At 29.6% G+C, this 24,017-nt stretch overlaps 1 protein-coding gene across 1 annotated transcript; it reads right to left on the minus strand.

Moving 5' to 3' along the window:
- Positions 1–10,245: 10,245 nt before the first annotated feature.
- Positions 10,246–13,755, minus strand: LOC112706163 (inactive TPR repeat-containing thioredoxin TTL3). The gene is made up of 7 exons (XM_025757320.3): positions 12,592–13,755; positions 12,312–12,504; positions 11,992–12,164; positions 11,503–11,836; positions 11,205–11,409; positions 11,017–11,117; positions 10,246–10,815 (listed from the first exon to the last, which is right to left on the minus strand). Exons 1-7 carry the CDS (start codon positions 13,527–13,529, stop codon positions 10,663–10,665), a joined length of 2,097 nt encoding a protein of 698 aa, XP_025613105.1. The 5' UTR covers positions 13,530–13,755; the 3' UTR covers positions 10,246–10,662.
- Positions 13,756–24,017: the final 10,262 nt, after the last annotated feature.

Here is a 24,017-nt window from a genome sequence, read left to right on the forward strand (position 1 = left end):
AAGCTACCAAGGAGGTTCTTCTCCGAGGCAAGGCTGAAAATGGAATGTATAAGTTTGAGAAAGTTGAAATTCCAAAGACTTTGACATCACCTTCTGTTTTTTTAGCTAAACATGCTTCTTTAGATACCTATCATAGGAGATTTGGCCATCCTACTCTTCAAATTATAAAGAATATAGTTACTAAATGTGATTTACCTATGGTAAGAACTGGATTTTTCATGGATAAAATCATTTAAATGCCCAAATTAAATTCCAGAAAGTTAGGATGAGAATTTGGAGATTTAAATATAATTTTTGAATTCAGTAGGTCCTTCCGAGTCAGAAAATGTGTTTTCTGCGAAAAGCCGTAAAAAATCGCGAACCGACAGTCGAACCGACAGTCGAACCGGTTGAATCGGTTCAAGTCTGCTCGGTGCCGCGGAGGAAACAGTGGAAACAGTCAAAAACCTTAGAAGAACATTAGAGATGAAAAACTGATAAACATCCATAAACTGTTGATTTATCTATATTAATATGAATAAAATATGTATTTTTAGGTGCTTTTTCTTTATTAGAAAATACTTTAAGTGGAAATGGAGACATAGTATACTTACCAGTCTTTACCTTATTTTGAATCAATTTAATATTATCGGGCGATAACCCTACAAATTCTTCGGGCATAAATAAATTTTACCAATATAGAAAGAAAGCCCTTTCTTCTCATAAGATATTTCTAGTTAGTTAGGGCGTTAAGGATGACGCGCCTTGATGCATAATTCAACCGTACTAAGGTCATCCAATCTTTAGACGGGATGCTTTTGTATCATTTTTCCTTGTTTGTAAGAAGTTGGCAGAAAAACTTCTGGTCAACCTAACCAAAACAAGAAAGGAAGAGGGGTGGTCCCCGAAGGGCAGAACGATATTAGCACGTGCTTATATCAGTGATGAATTAGATGAAAAGGAAAGTCGGCTTTCACCACATATTCGAAGTTGAGCCAAACAGGCTAAAAACGTTAACGGATTGAACCGGGCCCAAGTTGAGCCCAAGTCCAACATATATAAGGGTTCATTAATGAACCCAAATACTCATAACACACTCAAACACACATACACACACACTCAGCTGAAGAGAAGGGGAAGAAGAGAAACCCTTGAGCATTATTCACTTCAATCTTTCCAAGCTAATATTTTGAGCTACGGTGCTCCGATCTGCGTGTCGTCAGCGGCTACGCGTTCCTTGTGAAGAGCTCTATAAAACCCATGTAAGAAATTGGTAAGAAAAGTTTGAAATATTCCCGGTTGCTCTCCTCTAAATTTTGGGTTTTTAGGATTTTGGGTTAAATGAGTTTTTATGATTTTGGATGTTTAGGTTTTCTCTAATCCTTTCTTAGTATTAGATTTTTGCTATCAAATCTGTTGGAAAAGATAAGAGCCACTAAACCCTTGTGATATTATGTTTAAATGGAATCTTAGGTTGATTTTGTGGTGGTATATAGCTTGATTATTGTGAGTTTGGAGCTTGTTAGAGTTACATTGGTGGTTGGATTTTGGTTGAAAGATCATTTGGTTCATATTGAAAATCGGCCAAGGTATGGTTTCGGTTTTCTCTATGTGTATATAATATTTATGGACACTTAGGCTAGCGACCCATAAAATAGGTTTGAAATTATATGGTTGTTGAGTTGTTGAATGATGGTATGTGGTGATTTATGAAAGATTGAGGATTGTTGAGTTGGATTATGTTAATTGATAGTGATGTAATGATAATGAATGATTTGTGAAGTTGAGAAATGATTTGTGTTGATATATGTGATGATAATGTTGATGATTTGGTAATGTTGTTGGGAGAGTGTTAACGAGGATTGATTATAATGTAATATATTGATGTTGAGGTTGATGATGAGGAATGGTAAAGGAAAATATAGTAATCTTGGTGTAATACGACATATAGTGTTAATGGTGGTGAAAAATGGAATTTGGTTTGGTTTTGGTTGTGTTTTATGAAAGATTGAGGAAATTGTGATTTTGGGTAAAAGTTAAATTTTGGTGAACTTTGTCTGATCATAACTTTCGCCTTGGTTTTCAAAATTGGTTGAAATTTGTTTAGAATTAAAGATCTTTGAAACCCTTTAAATCGATATGAAGTTTGTGAAAATTAAAATTTTGTAGAGGAAGTTATGATCATTCAAAGTTGGTGTGAAAAATAAGAAATTCTGCAAAGTTATAGAGTTTTATGTTTTCTGGTATGTGCGCACACACACTCTATGAAATTGTGACCTGTGCATACGCACAGACCTGTGCATCCGCACACGCGGAGGCAGGCAGTCTGCTTGCAGCGCTGGCGCAGCTCATGTGTGCGTGCACCAATGAGAAATTGCAACCTGTGCGTACGCACAGACTCGTGCGCACGCACACGTTGGGGAGCCCAGTCTGTTGGGGGCGCTGGCACAGGTTGTGCGAGTGAACAAACCTTGCAAGTTTTGTCACCTGTGCGTACGCACATTTTTAAAAAGTTTCCTGGGCGTGCGCACGCACACCCTTGTGCGGACGCACACGCCTGTTTCTCAAATTTTACTTTGTTTTCAACTATTCTACCTTTCCAACAAGGTTGTAAGCTTCTCTAACGGCATTATAGGACTCTTGGGCTTAATTTTTGAGTATGGGAATATGGAAAATAGGCTAAGGGTTTTAGTTGATGCTTATTATGAAAAATTAGAGAAACAGAGGTTTAGGTTTCTGGTGTACTGAGGATGGGTTGGCAGAGTGAGAAGATGAATGGAAATATGAATTGGCAATGGTTGAGTTGAGTCGAAGACTCTGAAGGAATTGAAGGATCCATGACATATTGAAAATGTTTTCTGAGAACCACTGATGTATCATTATATATTGAGACTATGAGACGCTATGAGCCCGGCAGGGGCCGATGTTGGATCCCGCCTATTCGAGGTAGCGGGGCGGCGTAAGGGCGGGGGTTCGTTCCGCTTGCGCTTAGATGTGAGGTCGGTGGCAATAGATCCCGCTCGCATCCCTTCGGATCTCCAAAGCGTATAGGCGCACAATCCTGGATAGTGATCCGAGCACTATATCTCGGGGGCTCCCATATGATGATTCCGAAGGGCGACTTCTCCATGGAGATATATCGGGTTGGCAGTTGAACCGACAATGTGATATCACAGCCAGTAGGGCAGACATTCATCATGTGCATCTTCTATCTGTTTGTATGCTTTGCCGACTTGATATTATTTTCCTATCTGTATAACATGTCTAATTGCTATTTGACTTAATAGCTATACATGCCTATACTTGTATTTTACTTGTATTATATATACTTGCGCTTTTACTAGGTTTGAGGGGGTTTGGAAGGCGGTGGCGATAGGATCGCATGACGGATCGGTTGGTGAAGGCTGTGGGATAGCGGTGTTTGATTATATTAGAAATCACCTAAGATAGATTACCCTTTTATGGTGCTATGGTTCTAAGTTTTGTTAAGGTTTTACCTATTATGCTTATTTGGGTTAGAATGATATAAGCTTGAATTCTTATGATGGATATGGAGTCTAGGATTGCCTTTGGCGTCCCTGGGTCTTATATCCTACATCACTGGGCACTGTTACCATACTGAGAACCCCCGGTTCTCATACCATATTTCTGTTGTTGTTTTCAGATGCAGGTTGTAACCCACCAGGCCACCCTGGTGAGTTATCTGGTTGGTGATAGAAGCAGAGGATCTGGATACTCCTTTTGGGTCTTTTAATTTATTTTGAATTATGTCTCTCACTTTTGTATTTTGTTTCGCCTAGAGGCTTGTATCTGAGAGAACAAAATTTGTATAAGCTATTTTTATTATTTGGGTTCATGTATTGTCTGTATATGGCTAGTTGGCTTAAACTCCGTGAGCCGTGGCTAGCGTCTTATGATATTATACTATTATGCTATGATATTTTGTTATGTCGTACCTATTCCTTGTGCCTTAAGTTAGTAGCTTCACTAGTATGTTTTGCGCTTTTCAAATCCTGATTTTTTAGCTATATCCTTCATCGGGTTTCTAGATAATATTACTCCTTTTATATATCATATGTATGAGTTTAGAACTGTCGTAATCCTTGATTAACCTTTACTTTACGACGCGAGGTAAAGTTTAGGTTAATTGGGGTGTTACACCTATTGCACATGAGAATAAAAATTCAGATTGCAAGCTTAATTGTGAATTTTTGTTGTATGGCTAAGGCTCATTCTTTACCTTATTCTTTGTCTAATCGCATTTATAATTCGCTACTATCTCTAGTTGTTTCGGATGTTTGGGGTCTAGCTCCCATTTCATCTTTGCATGGTTTTAGGTACTATGTTTCATTTGTAGATGTTTTTTCTAGACATACCAATATTTATCTCTTAACAAATAAAGTCCAAGTGTTTTCAATTTTTAAACAATATAAGTCTTTCATGGAAAAGCAACTTCATTATTCTTTAAAAGCTCTTCAAACTGACAATGGTAAGGAATATTTATCCAATGCTTTTTCACAGTATCTAAGAGAGGAAAGTATCGAACACAGATTATCATGTCCATATACCCCACAACAAAATAGTCTTGTTGAGCGAAAACATAGACACATTGTGAAAACTGACCTAACTCTCTTAGCTACTGCTTCTTTACTGTTGCATCTTTGGAGTGAAGCTTTTTTTACTGTTGTGTACTTAATAAATAGAATTCCTTCTTATGTCACCTCATATAAATCTCCATTTGAAATTCTTTTTCATTATGTTTCAGACTATAGTTTTTTTTCGAGTATTTGGTTGCTTGTGTTTTTCTAACTTAAGACTTTATAATCAACATAAATCGGAATTACGATCACAATCGTATATTTTTGTTGGATATTCTAGTACTCAAAAAAGATATAAATACATGACCTCCACTAACAAAATTATTATATCTAGAGATGTTGTGTTTCATGAGAAAAATTTTTCTTTCTATAGTTTCTTTATTACTGACAATTCTAATTGTGATAGTACTACTGCTGCTGCAAGCACTACTAAGTTATTACTATTTTTTTCATTGATAACTAATTTTTTTTACATATTATTTTATATCTAGTGAATCACCTAAATACTGAGTGTTTTGGTGTTTAATAAACTTTTGGAATGTTTTTTATTATTTGTAAAGAGAAAGTTTAGGAATAGCATTTTTGTTAAAATTTGACCAATATATAACCAATAAAAAAATAAATAATCTCTTATTATTAGATGTAATCTCACACAATTAAAATTATTAATAATAACTAATTAATAATTACAAATTATAAAATCTGTTAAATTTCTAACACTCCTCATTCGTAAAAGTACAATTCTGCCGTTAATGTATTGTTAATTTGCCAAAAGTATATTGTAAAATTTTTCTTTTAATAAAAGTATAATCTGAAAAAAATATACTATGAATCTGCCGGAAACACATTGGTCTAATAGTGAAAACTCAGGTGCAATCGACTTCATGTAAAGTTGATAACTGAGAGCTGTTAGATAATCTGACTAAATTTTCATCTAACGACTCTCAGTTATCAACTTCGCGTGTAGTCAACTATACCTGAATTTTTACCTTAGTCTACTAGTTGTGTTTCACATATTTCTCTTTAATAAAAAATAAAAAATCGTCACTTTAGCTGCGTTTGTTTACAGAGACAGGACACTGAGACAGAGACACAGAGATACATGATCGTGTTTGGCAGAAGAGACATGGACAGAGACAATGTGTTCAAAGATACTGAATTAGTGTATTTTGTGTCCATCCTGACAAGAAGGACACAGAAACACTAACAAGGGACATAACTTATTTTTTATTTTATCTTTCATTATTCTTGTTAATTTTTCATAATTATATTTTTTACTATTATATTTTTTATCTAAAATTTTTTGAATAAAAAATAAGAATAAATTAGATTTTTATAATTTGTTCTAGTTTATCACCAAATAAAATACAAGAACACAAAATTTTGTGTTTCTATTTATCAGTGTTTTATTCTATCCTATTTTCAATATCTTCTCGAAAACAAACGCACCGTTTGATATCATGATTAGCTTTATTCTAAGGGGGTTAAAAGAAATGTTAAACCCTATGAATTTTGTTATGAATTGTGTATGCGTGAGGCTGCCTAAGTTGCTTTAATTTGGGTGCTTTCTCCAACGTCAGAAATCATGACTTCACTTGGCAAATCATCACAACTCCACCAATGAATTTGGCAACCTTCCAAAACCCAGTGATTTTTTATGTCGAAGAAGAAGTTGCTACATCTTCCGGATAATTAATCATATTGTGTATGTTTGAAGATAATAAATAATTCGATTCTAGGATTTCTAGCTAATTCTTTTTTCTATTAACGTACAACATACCAAACATAACCCAAACGCACATCACCAACTTCAAGAATGAATTAAACAACATTAGATGTAACACATCCATAACTAATTAACAACATAGGATATATAGTACGGCTCATGAGTAATAAGCAATGTATATTGTAAAATAAGCAAGAGTAATATTTATTAAAGTAAATCACTCCTTATATATAAAAGTATTTAAGAGACAATAAAAAATTAATTTAAATCAGTTAAAAATTATTTTATTTTATATTTATTAATTATTTTTAAAATAAATACATAATAATAGATATAATAAGTATGTAGTTTTAGATATTAAATATATAACATTACAAATATTAAATTAAATAGAGTATTTTTAGATTATTGTTTTTTTAGTATTAGTGTATGGGAGTCACTTAAATAAAGATGTCAAAAACATCTTTTTGTAAAGATGTTTTTTAAATTTAAAATTTAACACATATAATCAATTAAATTGTGTTATTTTTATTAAAATTAGACCCGATAAATCAATTTAGCCAAAAATTAAAAATAAATTTAACTAAAATACCCATATTATATATATATATTAATTTTAAAAATTCTAAATCTTAACCCTATGACGACAGAAAAAAAAGGGTTAGAATTTAGAATTCTTAAAATTAATATATATAATAAAAATATTTTAATCATTTTTTTATAATAGGGATATTGTAGTCATTTTTTTATAAAAATAATATTAATTTAGACCGATTTAAAATTTGATTAACCATTTTTTAGTCAAATTAATTTATCTGGCCTAATTTTGACAAAAATAATACGATTTAATCGTTTATATGTATTAAATTTTAATTATTAAAAAATATCTTAAAAAAGATGTTTTAAACGTCTTTATTGGAGTGATTATACTGTTCATATTTAAGATACTAAGAATAACAAGTGTATTATTAATCAGAGCCAACAGAGTCCTTATTAAACTACTCTTTTACCTTAATCCATGACAATAATAAAGAAGTCTTGTAGTCATGGATTAAGGTGAAAGAGTATTTTAATATATGTTACAATTTTATCAGTCCTTAAACACATTGTTCGTGCCAATGAGTTATAGCTCAAATGACATAGTTTCTCCATACTCAATTAAGAGATTGCGGATTCGAGTTTCCTATCTTTGGTAAAAAAAAAAAAAAATACCTTGTTCGTATTTATTAATGTTTTATTGGGATAATAGGACAAATTAAAATTATGTATGTTGCTTCGTTGATTAAAATTGAATTACAAGCCCGTGGTTTACTGAATGATGCTGGCATTCTGCAATTTTCCAGTGATAAAGGAAAGTGGCGACAGAAGGAACGAGCTACCTGTGAAGTGTAGGTAGATATGAAATTATGAATAGAGCAGATAACTATATATGAAGCACAGTCCAAATAATTCTATTACTGTACCACACTGCTCCTTGCTAGAATTTTTCACGGGTGAGGCTCCAATTTATATTTCAATTTTGAATATATACTCAAATAGCTCTTTAAGAAATTTTGCCGTAGGATGTTTTTGTTTTAATTTTTTTATTATTATATTAAGGTCTCTAAATTTTACACACACCTGCTTCTCTCTCACTATAAAACTAGAGAATCCTTTGTTATAATTAAGATAAGGGAGACTAACTTTGAATTTAGTCAAATTTTATACTTATAGGAAAGAACTACATCTTTTAGTTTTACGTTAAAAAGAAGTCATTATATATGGACTTTGGAAAATGGTTGCATGTGCTCCACAATCATGGTTTCCCATGGTATTTTCAATTTGTATTTAAATTTTTTATACTTGCTTGGAATATCTTTTAGTTTGGTAGTTTAAGGATTAATTTTTTAGCTTCATTTAAGGTTTGTCACTGATCAATAATTTGTTACATGTATAAAGTGGGATTCAAATTTTTGACACTTACTTAAGCGGACTAATGAGCTAACTATTAGACCAATCAAACTTAGTATTTTTTATTATGTATCATGTGTGCATATACTATGTTCAACAGCAATGAGGTAAATTTGTGTTGATCCAAAACCCAAATCATGATGGAGGCCCATTAAGAGGTGATAATAGAGGAGGCTGGTCAAGTTTTGTGTGGGCTGATTGGAATGATTGTAGGTCCTGTCTTCAAGTGTGACTTACATTACATCACATGGTGTACTTGATTTGTTGGTCAACAACATGATTCACATGAACAAGAATATAATCTATCAACGCAACTTGGCGCAAATGACTGAGAGTTTGTGTCTTTTAACCATCTTTTTTGGATTTGATACTTGCTGAAAGATGGAAATGGAGTTTGTTTGTTTGGGAGGATCGTCCACTTTATACTTTTACAGTATCCGAGGAATTAGTCATTAGACTTTCGACCTGATAGATACCTTGATATAAAAAAAAAAAAAGAATATAACCTTGCCAATTGCCATATATATAAGTACAAGCAAAGTTGGCACTTAACTAGTTTCTCCAGGTGAAGTAGAAGGGGTCAAGGGTGTTGTCTTTTCTTTTCTTTTGCATCTCAGTTTTGTCACTCACCGTACACTGAAAAAGGGTTAAAGCCTAGCTAGAAGCTAGGTGATTTTGTTGTTGTTTTGCGCTCTCAAATACCAAAGCAATGTCTTATTTGTAAAAGCTGAATATTGCTCCTCCATGTCATCCTAGTTATTATACAACTTTAGATCCATCTAATGCAGTTGTAAGTTAAGAAAATGTATTAGATTTTTACATGATCTGGAATTCACACGTTTGATTTCTTCAAACCAAAACTGTCTAGGTCGTTTGACTAGCATATATTTTAGTTTAATTATAGTTGTTACTTGCTATATAATCTATATATATTTGTTACGGTTCAAGTCTCAGATATGAGGATAGTGAATGGTTCAAAACACTTCTCTTGGGGGCTGGGGCAAACCATCTCATGAGATGAAATCTAGATCGTAACATGTATTTAAGTGTACATATCAATTCAATTCTCTATTGATTTTCCTTCTATACTATAAATAAAGGACAAAATTACTCAGCCTTATAGTTTGATTCTACAAATTCATATTTTATTAGTAAGAACAAGGTCAGATGTGTGGTTTAATTTATTTTCAATGTGGATTTGTATTTTTAGTTTTTAACATCTATTTTATACTAGTGGTTGATTTTGATAGTTGATTTTAGTGTACACGTAGTATAATCCTAAAAATATATAGATCTAATAGATAAATGGTTTGCTAAATATGAAAATTTTTTGTTACTTACAAAAATTATAATATTTATGGGTTATTTTTGTCGTATTTTCAAATCATTCAGGAGTTATTTTATCAATAAAAAAATCTTTTTGTCAATGACAGAATCTTTCGGAAATTGGTAGTTAGCCCTAATTCTTTTCTTTGATTTTTCATATGATGTAATGATGTTGCTGATTGACGATGGAGCAAACAAAAGAATGCAAAACAGTTAATGCTGGATTTTTAGTTACTAGAATGAGAAATTTATATCCAATGATTCTATTTCTTTCTTTCTTTTATCGGTTTACAACTATCTATTCACATTATAGAAGGCCTCCTGTGAATGATTTTGACATCACTGATGAGGATAATTAACACTACTGAAGATTCTTTCACCCTTTTTAAGAGACACAAATAAAGTCCTACACTAAAGAAAGTGTTTATTATTACAGTAACCTGAGTTGATTGCAAACAGTAATTCAGATTACAGACAATTCAATTGGGCCGAGTTCCAATATATTGAATAAGTTAATCAATTATAAGTGTCTTCTGGCAACCATTAAAAAAAGAGGTGTTAAAACTTGAATTTTAGAGTATTTTGTTAAAGGTGTCTAGTTTAAATCCAATCTCAATCATGTAATCCTTAAATATTCCAACCCAAATTAATTCTACCAAGAGCAAGTGAATACAATAATAAGAACTCTCACTACTGATCACCAACTTTCTGTGATGTACAGTAATTGTATTCCTTCTACATTGCTTTAATAATTTAAAATGACAAACTTACAAAATACAAATCACTCCTGTAATAAATATATGTAATTTCAACTGAAAAAAATAATGTATCAAGTAATTGGTTTCCCAATCCAATATACACGAAATATGGGATATGAAGAATCAAAGACTGCTCAAACAAGCAAAGAATTTAAAAGAACTAATTACTAACAGAAAGAATTCCCTTTTTTGCTATAAACATATCTACAGCTACCACTACAGCAATGCTATGCTTCTTGTTTGTTTTTCCACTTTCCTTCTAAGCAAAGTCAACAGATTTAAGAGGCAGAGATAATTAGCTTGATTTATTTGAGTATATTTATCTTCAGCTGCTATATAGTTTAACTGATTTTTCCAACAACTGGTGGTTGTTTCCCGGAATTTCTTTGACCCTTGATCCATTCTTGTATATTTTGAAGGCTGGTACAGAGTTCACATCTTCTGATTTTGCCAAGTATGGGTGATCTTCAATCTCCACCTGAAATTATAATAATCAAGTAAGAAAAGTGTGAACATTGTTGCTCCCAATCTATATCTAATTTGGTCAGCAAAATTTTAATTTTTCCTAAGCATATATGTATCTCACATTCTTGTCCACTGTTAATACCATTTTTACTGTATTCTTCTTTTAAGATTCTTCAGTTAATATAGCAAGCTGAAACAATGTATATTGACCAACCTTAAGAAAATTAACTGATGGAAATCTCTTGCAGGTTTGCTCTAACACCAACAGTACATTTTTATTGGTTGCCTTGTTGCAAAATAGCACCACAGACATACCTGTTCAATTGGCCACAACTAGTTAGTGTTTGTTATTGATAGTGCCCAAATTTTATTGAGTTAGACACACATCCAAATGAGGCTCACCAGGAGAGGTTACATAATGTTGGAACCGATCATTGCTCGAGATGAAAACCAAATTCGAACCAAATTTCAAGTCTTTGATATCTTCACCGCGCAGGAGCTTGAGTTGGAGCTGGGCCTCAAACAGAGCCCTGGCCACCTCTTCATCCCCTGGCTTCTCTCTTATGAGCACTTCATAGTCTTCAATCGCAGCTTCCCAGTGTTCTAACTATAATTTGTACAAAAAGAAAATGACACAGTTTATTAACTTCGAACAAGTATGTACTAAAAGAATTCAGGGTTAAAGTGGTAATTAAGGCACCTTGGCATTGCAATCAGCTCTCCTCAACCTTGCCTTGCTATAGCTAGGCTGAACCAAAAGGGCTGCATTACAATCTTCAATTGCTTTCTCAAATTGGCCTAGTTTAGAACGGCACGCTGCCCTGTTGCATAGCAGCACTGGGTTGTTGGGATCATGCTCGAGTCCTTCGTTGTACACCGCACATGCTTCAGTGAATTTTGATGCCTTGAAGAGCAAGTTACCACTCATTCTGGCTGATGTTGCTGCTCTTGCCCTCCTTAACACTGCATTCACCTCACTGTTGCTTGGATCTAATTTGGCTGCTTGCTGAGATGCAGTCATAGCATCCTCAAACCTGTCATCACAAAAAATATGTAGCAACTTGAGATCATTCCCAATTAGACTCGAATAACATTCGATATCATAGTCATCAATTTTACAATGGATCAGTATCACAGTAAACTAAGAATGATGCTTGGAGAATTTATCAAATAAAGCATTTTCACCAACCTGCCGGCTGCCAAGTAAACTTGTACGCCTATCATCAAAACATAAGCTCTACAAACCGGTCCAAATAATTTGTTACACCAATCACGGTCAAATTTTGGCACTTTCTCATAAGTGGCATGTGCCTCTTTATGTCTTAGGAGCTTCAACAAGGCTTCGGTTTGTAAAGCATAGATCTGTTACATACATACCCATTTTTTTATTCAGCATAAGGCTTATTAAGAGGCTAGTGACCGTATGGAACTTATATATAATACAGAAATTTTACGATACCAGTGAGTGATAATTGGATTAGAAAAGTTAACCAGACCATGGAAACTAACCTTTGGAGCTGAATCGGCTCCTAACGATATTGCGGACTGTGTTTCCTTTATTATAGTTTTCCAATCTTTGACTTTCCTAGCTTCAGTGCATTTGTTAAGGTGGTCTTCAAGAGCCTGAGCTTGAAAAGCAAGAACCGAATCATCATCTGAAGCTGCCTGATTACAAGTTAGTGCCTTTTCTGCTTCTCCAAGCCTGCACCAATTCACAATTTTATTATTAGGGGGAAAAAGATTAATAGAAACAAAATCACCACCATTTTCATTGTTATGATCCAAGTACCTGAAATATATTGTTGCCAAACGGTTGTGAGCCCTGCCATAAGAAGGGTCTAACTTGATAGCTTCCTCACACTCCATGATTGCTTCAAGAAGCCGTCCCAATGCGATCAAAGCTGCACTCTTATTGCAATGATATGTAGCCTTGTTGGAGTCAATAGCAATTGCTCTGTCATACAAGGTCAGAGCCTCTTCAAACCTTCCCTGCTTGTATGCTTCATTTCCCATTCCCTTCAACAACTCAGGGTCTACTCCATTATTATTCCTTGGACTCCGAAACTGAGCTGCAAACTCATCATTGTTCCTTCTCATTATATTCCCCATTAGTCCTCCTCTGCTTGCATTGTTATAATAAGAACTTGACATGGGGTTTAACTCTTTACTCTTGGGAGTACTTTCCATGCTCTTGGATACACTGGTTCTTGGGCTATTGTTAACTATCAAGTTTCCAGTGAGTTTCAAGGGACTAAAATCTTTGACTGGGGACCTGCTCAAGTTTTCTTTTTGGTGGTGACTATTAGTGTTGATCCTAGCAAGTTGCAGAGAATTACCAATGGCTTCTCTGTGTTGCTTCTCTGAGTTACCAGATGATGATGATGTTGAGCTTCTTGCAGCATCTGAAGGTCTTCGATTCTGGCTGTTTCGGTAGGCAGAGGTGCTCTTTCTGGCTTGTTTATGATCATCATTCAATGTGTGAAAGGTCTCAGTGAAGCTGTTTCTTGGACTTGGAGTCTTTGATTCATGAATTTGAGGCTTGTTGGATTCGTTTTCCACCTTATGATCTCTCTGCTGTCCTTTGTTGTTGCTTGCTTTCAAGGGTAATGAATGAACTGATGATTTTCTCAGCCTATTGTTGCTTTTAAGTTGGAGAATTCTCCCAACCAAACCACAACCAAAGTCAACATCCACCTTGTTGTTGTTGTTCTTACCCTTCCCTGCCATCACTAGTAGTCAAGTTTGGAAAATGTGACAGAAAGAAAGTAACTATATGTTGAAGTCACTATGACAAACAGATGGTGTGCAATAAAAGGGAATGGAAATGATCAAGTTTATTGCTTGAAGTGGAAGGAGTTTTTGTAAGGAGTTTACAACTTACAAGTGTGTTGTGTTAAATGTGAATGAGTGAGTATGTGTCTCTGTGTGTGTGTATATATATATATATATATATATATATATATATATATATATATATATACACAAACTAGAAAGATCAATGGAGCCTTAAAGAGTGGCTTCCAAGAAACCCACTTTGGCCTCTTTTTGAGGCTTTGGGGGGACAATCAAAATAGTAGTAGGTACTGTCAACCATTTCAAAATAATATTTGCTAACATACACGCATCATTCATCAATGAATCAATGAATTTCTATCATTTATTTCATGCTTCTTTTTTTCCCTTAAAAATAAGATAAGATAATAGTATGATGTTATGAGCAAGAAAATAACAATTCTTTTTCCTGCACTACTAGGGTTGAACATTATTGTATAAATATCTGAGTGGAAAAAGCCATAATAACTTCCCATAATTAAAATCATAATACTGGTTTTATTTAAATTTGGTTGGTAGAGAGTGGACTTAATATTGAAATTTTATTTTAAAAAAAATTACTAATAGATTTAATTTTTATCCTAATAATAAATATTTAATGTAATGGACGAGATAACCAATTAAATTAAAGTCAAAATCCAATCAATAATATGCCAGATGGAGTTGAAGTTTCAAAAATTGAAATTGCATCTGCCGGATTCAAACATAGACTTTATCGCTCTGTTTTAACCACAAAGTAATTATTAATTAAGCAACTTACTTATTAGTTATTACTATTACTATAATCATTAATCAACAGGCGTGTATGTGTGATGTCACGGATAGAAAATTATTATTTGTATTATTTATTTGTAAGAATCAAATGGTCAAAATGTGCCCTGAAAATGTCTCAAGGGCTCAACCTAACTAAATATAATTAAAAAGGACAAGGTTTAATATATTATAATAGTGATTCGTATACTGTTGCATATTTTTGTGAAACGTATTTTAATATATTCTTTAAATGTAGGTGCCCAAAAAAAAATTGAATGGAAGATAATCGCCTTATCAAGTTGCAGCAAGTTTTTGAGAATATTCCTAAAACATTGCTGTGATCTATGTCCATTCCTAATTGATAAGACACTATATCCAAACAGTAAAGATTTATATTAAGCACCTAATTGATATATTCTAGAAAATTTCAATTAATTTAGTTGACATGCTACCTATCTAAGTATAAACACTAATACGGATACGAACGCAATATGAAATATGCGGATATACGAATTTTAAATTTTTATAAGACATAAGATATTATACATATATAAAATATAAAGTATTTTTTAAATAAATTATAATAATATTTTAATATTTTATTAGATTAAAATATAAATTATATATATTTAACTATTTTTTATATTTTTTTAATTTTATAAAATATTTAAAATAATTTTTTATATTAATAAATAATAATATATATTATTTTTAAATTTATTTAAAAAATATAAAATAAAAATAAAATTAGACACAATTAATATGTGATAGTATTTAAATATGTCTACAAAAAATATTTTATATTTTTTATTAAGACACAAAAAATACATATATTAGATAAATATCATATCCAAAATGTATCCACAAAATTTAAAAAAATATCTGTATTTCATAGCATATTACCCTATTCTACCTGCATCTCAAGTTTCGAATCTTAGCTTAAATAAAGCATGATCTGCTTTAATCAACTTTATAATATGATATTATCATGTTGAAAATATGAATTCCAATATGTGGTTTCCTTTTAATTATATTAAGAACAGAATAAAGTTGATCATTTAAAACTAAATTTCGGATTTGGAAGGGAGGGAATGGGAAATTACGTTGGGCCTACAATTTTCACTTCCACTCTAATCTGGAAATTCGATTTGGTGTATTATTAATTTATTATGACTAATTCTTTTTTAATTATCACCTCTTTGATTAATATTATGATGTAATAATAAGTTGATTAACATAAACTACATATGATATATAATAAATAATCTGAAACAGTATTCATAGTCATAAATGTATGAAAAACTTTAAGTTGAAGCATGGAGGATAAATTAGGTGTGAAGGATATCACATAATAATGTGCATTTTATAATAATGCTTTTTATTTCTCTAGAGTAATAATTAATTGTTGACACACATTTATACGTGTATGTAAACAACTATTAAATATGTGGTTTACGTGTAAGCTGGTAGAGACATTACTTTTTGACCAGAAACAAAGCATATTTATGATTCCTCTAATCACGAAAACAATTGATTTGTTAGCATATGAAAGTGATCTTTCAGAATTGGTTGTGAAAAGAGCTAGCAGAACCATCCAATTTGAAAATTGAAAATGAGTTTGTTATGGATTCAATATAAAATTGGTGAAATAATGGACTTGATGGTGAAACCAAAACCATCATGTATAATATCATTCTATATTTTGTACCTTTTCCCCAATTCAACTTTTTTGCAAAAGAGCATTGCTATGTGATTATGGTTACTAACTTAATTACTATGGAATTTTATGTCAGTTCAACTTTTTCCAAAGATCATTATTGCTATTTGAATATGGTTATTAAGGGAATGTGGATTTTATTTATATTTGAATTAATTTTTTAATCAAGTGTGGATGAGAGGAAGAGATTTATTCCTTTTAACTTTTAGCTAAGTATGTTGAGAGTTTGATTTTTGTTTTGGATGCAAACTTTTTTTAACTATTAACTAACTGTCTTTCAATCAAAATATATTCAGACGCCAAAAAAATATACAAGAAATTAAATTTAAGTAATTAATATATTAATTAATTTTTCTTATTATTGTAAAATTAATTTTTTAGCTTTTATTTTTAGAAAACTTAATATTTTGAATTAAAATTAAAAAATTAACTCATATTAACTAAAAATAATTCCCCAACGTTGTTCGCAAATAATATTTAGAAAAAACGATATGTCTTTGGTCTATTTAAATTGTTGATTTTCTCAAAATTTAGACATATTGATTACTGGATTTATTTTGTCCCATTTTAAAAATTCTTTCATGTGTGTATTCGTATATCGGTCAGGTAAATACAATAGAAGCCACATTTAATTCTTTTGTTGGGTTTGACTAATCTAAATAAATAAAAAATTGATATATCCAAATTTTAAAAAGGTAAAAAATTTAAAAGTATTTTTAATTTTTCAAAAACTTAAACATCGATAGATCAAGAAATCAAAACCCTATTTATCCTTTTTTTCATATATTTATTAGGCTTGGAATAGAGGAGCCCATGGAAAAAAGGAAGAGTTCATAACTTACGTATTCAAATGCAAAATCAAACCCCTAATAATTTAGCATCATACTTTTAGTTTATATTTTAAGTAAAATTCCTCCCCGATTCCTAATCATTTACGAAATTGATCTGGCGTTCTTTCACCATTGGAAATTAACAACGCGGTTTTTAGTCATTCTTTTCGTGTGATCAAAAAGACCCTCTTACCAGTACCTCCGATTATTTTTTACCCGAAAACCGACAAGAAGATCCTTTCGGTCACACGAGAGAATGGATAAGGATCGTATTGTTATTTTCTAATGGTCAGGGGGTGCCAGGTTCTTTTCTAGATAGTTAGGGACTAAACACTACAAGAAAACAGCTCTATTGCCACGCTTTTAAGGGGTGGCAAAAATCTGAAAAAAGTGTGGCGACAGTTTTCGTCACGCTTTTTGAGTTATCGCCACGCTTTTGAAAGGGTAGCGTTTGCAAGCGTGGCAGTTGAGAGAGATATGGCCACGCTTTTAAAACATAGCGATAGCGAGACATGGCCATGATTTTAAAGCGTGGCTACAGCCAGAGATACAGCCACACTTTAAAAATTTGAGAAAAAATCCTTACGTTCACAACATACCAGCAGAATCGGTGACCTTTCTTTTTTGTTGCATCAAGAAATTGAATAAAAAATCAACTAATTCTCTTTGTATTCAATTTCTTGATGCAACAAGAAAGAAATACCTCAATATAATTTGTTCACTGGTTTGGAAATTAAATCGAAGAAACTCACTCAACTTTAGGTTAAATAAAGAAAACTCTAAATTCTCTGACATAAAATTCAAATTAGTAACTAAATAAACAAAATTAAAATACGTAAAATTAAATTAAAATTAATTCGTCATATCACGAACATTTGAATGAAACAAATATCACTTCAAAAAATCTAAAAAGAATATTTAGTCTCTATATGTAACCTTACTATTAAAATTATGGTTGATGAATTTAATTCCACTAAAAAGAAAAGCAGTTTAATTTTTTTAGAAAAAGGTGTATGGAATAATAATCTTGAACTAACTTTTTTTTGGGTTCAACAATATAGAACATATATGTCGTTCTTAAAACCCTAAATCTAAGATATAATAATGCTTAATCAACCCAAATAATTATCACTTTTGTGTTAAGTCTGTTGTTAATGATTTCGTGCTATCTATTAAGTTTAACGTTGTTTGCTCTCTGTCCACATGTAAAATATGGCAGAATGCATTAGATGCAAAACTTAAAACAATGCTTTTTTATTTATTTTTCAATTTTAAGTAAAATTTCTCCCTGGTCCCCTTACCATTAGAAAATAACAAAACGGTCATTATCCATTCTCTTTGTGTGACCGAAAGGACCCTCTTAATCGGAAGTACCCGTAAAAAAGTCATTTTGGTCATACGGAGAGAATGATTAAGGACCGCGTTGTTAATTTTCAATGATAAAAAATCGCCATGTCAATTTCGTAAATGTTTAGAGATCGAGGAGGGATTTTACTCTTATATTTTTAAATATTAATAACTAATTTCTAAACAAAATAATAAATTTGATTCACTCTCTAATATTCTTTCGTATATATAGCATCGACTATATATGCTACGTAATACTAAAATTAACCAACAAAATTAATTACCAATATAAAATATATTTTAAAATATAAATATATATTAAAAATAAATTAAATTATATATATATTAATGATTGATTTTAGTAGATAATTTTAATATATAAATAACATTTTTAATATTATATTACAATTCCCATATTTGGAGGTTGGTAGGGATTGTAATTTGGCTTTGTGAGACTTGAGACACGGAAGATGTCAATGGAAAATGGGGGGACCATGCATGCATTATGTATAAATCAATTTCAATAATCTTCTCTCTTCGTCGGTGCCGTCTTCTAATCACCACCACCCCGTACCAGACGCCATATATATCCACTCTTACATTCTTCCTACACTTCTTCTCTTTAGATATTAGTCAAAACCATAATTATATCATGCATTATTGAAATCTTAATTAATTGTATGGCCTCATGTTACTAGCTATTTAGCTAGTAATTAAATTTGACACTTATTATTAATATCATTTTAATGTTGCATAAATCAAGATTACATAATGTTACTCACTATATGGAATCTTATGCTTCAATTCATATATGGAATTCCCTAGTGATGGGATGGGACATACGGATTTCCTCTCATTCAGTGAACGAAGAGTGGAAAAAAAAAGGTACTTTATATCAATACGGATCACATGCAAATAACCTTATGTCCTAGTGAAAACAATAGTCAAAGTTCTACGACGAACAAAGATATCATCGTCCATGTCCTTGATTTTGTTACTTGCCTTCAAAACAATAATAGACACAAAGGGCCATCACTTACCTTTTCCAATTTAAGTAAATTTTTATCTTTGGTTTTCTCTCAACTATTTTACTTTTCTTTTTTTTTTTGTTACCATGTATGTGTTCTTGCGTGAGTGGTTGACTCCAAGGTATAATTCGTTTTCTTGATATTCGGACTCACTTTTTTTTTGGACAAAAAAGATGATATGTCAATTTTTTTTAAAAACGACAGCAGTAGACATATGCAAAAATACTCTAACACTCAAATTAATAAAAATAAAAGATAAATATAATAAAATTATGATAAAAAAATTTAAGATTATTACAGTACATATTTTAATTTTCTAAAAGATTTATGCATATTTTTAGGGTACGCAACAACAACACAAGAATATTGCAGTGTCGTCGGTTACCATCATAATAATTGTGGTGGGTCTATTTGTATGCATATTAATACAAAAGAAAGGGAGTGGTAGGAGAGGGTGGTGAAGATAAAGACAAGAAGTGATGATGATTATTAGAATATTATTAATTTGTAGCCATTTGTTAATTAAATTTGGTCCGTTAAAAAATCCATTGAACCAATTAAAATGGATTTGTTGAGTTCCCTCAAATCCTCGCTTCTCCTTCGTGTCTCATTCTATTAATTGATTAAGAGATTAATAAAAATCAAAGAGGGTAAGTAGGTGTCAAGTCCATATAAACATAACCACAAATTGTAAAGGACTAAGTCCATGCGTACGTGTACAATAATGATTGGTCTCTGAATCTAAATCTAAATCATTTTATAAACGCGTTCAATCTCTCTCTTTTGCATTATCATATTCATCACTAGTTACTATATTAATATAAAAAAGTTGCACGTGTCAATGGTGACTGCACTAAATAATAATAATAATAATAATAATAATAATAATAATAATCAGCAGTCACTACCTGACGCATATCAATGTTAACGTTGTGTGACACTTAAGCTTCTCATTTGAAGTAGTTAGCTAATATATCAAAAATAAGCATATGAATGGAAATACCTAACAAGATTCAAAGCAGGTAGAAATTGGAGTACGTTTACATGTTTGAAGAGAAGAGAGAATTATTCTGTAAATAAAAATGTTTGGGAGATAATAATAATAATAATAATAATAATAATAATAATAATAATAATAATAATAATAATAATAATAATAATAATAATAAACAGCAAAAAAACAGTCTAAATTTTTCATTTTTAACATTATCTATTAAAGTATCTAGCATTTAGAATTAATTTTTTAGAAAATTTCACTCCCCTCCCCTACGAGATGCTAAAATGACACTCCCTACCTCTCTATTTTATAAATGTACATTCTCCTCCCTTCTAACTTTTAAAAAACCTTCTCTTTAATCCATTTTAAATTTTTTTGTGTTAACTAATGTTAACTTTATCCATTTTTAAAAAAATAAATTATTTTTTGAAAAAATACCCATTTACAAAAATTTTATTTTTTATCATTAAATTTTGCTTACCAAAATACCTTTTAATTAATTATTCTTTTATTGATTAAATTATATGTTTATTAAAATATTTTCAAAAAAATTAATAATTAAATTATTTTTTTCCCTTCAATAATTTTTTAATTATTAAATTGTGATTTTACAAAAAATTTTGTTAATAATTATTTTTATATTTACTATTAATTTTTTTATATCAATAAATATTATTTTAATATTAAATAAAAAATATTATCACTATTAATATGTATAACAATTAATATATATTGATATTAAAAAATAATCTTACTAAATTTTTTTATATAATGTTAAAATAATATATATAGATATCAAAAAATTAATAGTAAAATATAAAAAAATTGTTAACGAAAATTTTGGTAAAATTATAATTTAATAATTAAAAATTAATTGAAGGGTGTTTTAGAAAAAAATAATATAATTATTAATTTTTCTTAAAATACAATTTAATCAATAAAAAATAATTTATTAAAGGATATTTTGGTAAGCAAAATTTAATGATAAAAAATAAAATTGGATATTTTTAAAAAAATATTTTTTTCTTAAAAAATGAATAAATTTAACATTAGTTAACATAAAAAGTTTAAAATGAATTAAAGAGAAGGTTTTTTAAAAGTTAGAAGGGAGGAGAATATACATATATATAATAGAGAGTAGGAAAGTGTCATTTTAACATCTAAAAGGGAGTGGAATTTTCTCTTAATTTTTTCCACGCGCCTCATTAATAGGATATATCCATTGATATTGTTGTAAAATAAATAAATAGAAAAAATATATAAAAATAAAATAAATAAATAAGATAATTTTATTAATATTTTTAATATGTGTATTTATTATAATTGAAATTTTATAACACATTCTCAATAATAATATACTTATCATTATAATATAATACTCTTTAAAAAAAAATTGTGTAAATTATTTGATGAATAAAGATTTTTTTTTATAGATTATGCTACATAATTAATGATTTTTTTGCACAATGGATTTTAAATTTGGTTATTAGTAGCTATTAATTACTCATGCCACTAATTAAATTTAGAATTAATTTACTTTTTTAATCCTATTGTTTATATTGTTGAGCAATGTTATTGTCTACCTATACTTTTCCTTCTTTTATTTGTATGTTTGATATGTAAATTGAGACAAAATTTTCTCTTTTCAAAATCTTTTATCTCAAACTTTTTTTTAAGTTTTTATAATTTATAAAATCTTTTTAAAAATTTTAATAATATTTAAATTATCAACGTATACTATATACAATTATAATAAATTTAAATATAAATTTTTTTATAAAAACATATAGACATATTATTATATTCTTGAATCTCTTTTTCGTCATATATTCAATAAAATAATTATACCACATTCGTCTAAATTAATTTAGACTATATAAATATTTGTAATTTGACTAAATAGTTAATTGTATTCACTGAAATAATTGGATTCATTAATTGTTAATCGTATTAATTGGGTTCATTAATTGTATATAATGTTATAATAGTTAATTGCATTCACTGTAATAATTGCATATTCTAAAAATTTCGTGAAATATGCACGGTAATATGACATATTAATATTCAAATATAATTACGTGTTCAAACCTTTATTTTAATTTTTAGTATTCAAATAGAAAAATGTAAACGTGATATACCGATAAATTAAAAGAAAAATTAACATCTATCTCTATGTTACTACTTACTAGTGCTAACACCCTAAACACAGTACCTTGGTTAGAAAGAACCGAAGATTTTGAATAACTTTTGGATTCATATAACGAGAATGTTGCTAATACACCTTTTCAAAACCATGGAAATTCACGCGAGATATAATGCAGTATGATTTCAATTAATTTGATAGTTTTTAATTGATATTTATATTTGCGTTTATTTATTGATTCTAATTTTTTCTGTTAAACATTTTATCTAAAAATTTGTTTAATATTTTTTCCTATATTTTTTTCTTTTTTTTAATTTTTATGACAATCCATATATAAAAATATGAGTTGTATAGTGAAATTTATGAAAAATCTTTAATTTTTTTTAATTTTATGATAATTTATATATAAAAATATGAGTTGAATAGTGAAAGATTTAATTATTCTATTGATCTCTATAATTTTGTAAAATTTTTAATTAGATCTTTATATATTTTTTTTTAATTAGTCCCTGCACTAAATTTTTAATATTTTTAATTTAATATTCATAATTTTACACTCATAACGTACGTAATTTCATGTCCATGACATTTGTAATTTTATAAATATAATATTCATAACTAACGTATTTTTATAGTTAATATTATCCCATTCCAAACTATATATTATTATATAGTTTAAATTATTTCATATGTGTGCTAACAAACATAATTTTAAATTATTTTAATATTTTTTATTTGATATTTATATGTATATTTATTTATTTATTTATTTTAATTTGATTAATTAATAATTATATTTAAAATTTTGTTTTATAATTTTTTTATATTTTATTTTTTATTTGTCATATTCTATATGTAAAAATATAAATTATATAGTAAAAATTATTATAGTATCTCTAATTTAATATTCATAATTTTATACGTATAACATTTATAATTAACGTTAATTTATTATTTTTTATTTTTTATTTTCTCGATCACAAACTAACAATATTTTTATTTTTTTATTTTTAATAAAAAATAATTAAAAATAATAGTTATTTCGATATAAAAATAAAATAAAAAATATTTATTGTAAAAAAATTAAAATTTTATATAATTATTTAAATAAGATTAATTTTGTTAATTCAATTAATAATTTATCAATTAAATTAATAAACTAAGAATTATTAATTTGACCAATTCGATCACTAATTTAATTCTAATAACTGTATGGGATATATTAGATCCAAGATAATTTATAGGTAGTAGCAACTTTAGGCATTGGACTCATTCCAAGTTCAAAATTTGCTACTACTACGTACATACACTTTAATTTATGCAAGATTTGCAGAATGCAGATCTAGAGACGCACGTGTATTAACGTAAAAGAAAATGTTTCGATAAAAAGGGCAAAAGAGTATGGGTGCCGTTAACGTTTAGATAAGGTATTTATCATTTCAATATTTCATGAGTGTCACTTTCCCAGAGAAACTAGCTCAAAGTCTATATGTACTACTAGCGAAGAAGAATATACACACACATTTATTTGTAGGGTGCACATGACCTAGACCGACTTTTAATATCTT

The sequence above is a fragment of the Arachis hypogaea genome, chromosome 8 (assembly GCF_003086295.3).
Source record: "Arachis hypogaea cultivar Tifrunner chromosome 8, arahy.Tifrunner.gnm2.J5K5, whole genome shotgun sequence".
Classification (NCBI taxonomy): domain Eukaryota; kingdom Viridiplantae; phylum Streptophyta; class Magnoliopsida; order Fabales; family Fabaceae; genus Arachis; species Arachis hypogaea.

What these genes read in the sequence shown, in the direction of transcription:
- LOC112706163 (XM_025757320.3), bottom strand. Translation starts at nt 13,529, where the DNA reads ATGGCAGGGAAGGGTAAGAACAACAACAACAAGGTGGATGTTGACTTT. An exon ending in ACATTATGTAACCTCTCCTG is followed by an intron (nt 11,118 to 11,204) that starts GTGAGCCTCATT and finishes CCAATTGAACAG; the next exon opens with GTATGTCTGTGGTGCTATTT. An exon ending in CATCAGTTAATTTTCTTAAG is followed by an intron (nt 10,816 to 11,016) that starts GTTGGTCAATAT and finishes TTATAATTTCAG; the next exon opens with GTGGAGATTGAAGATCACCC.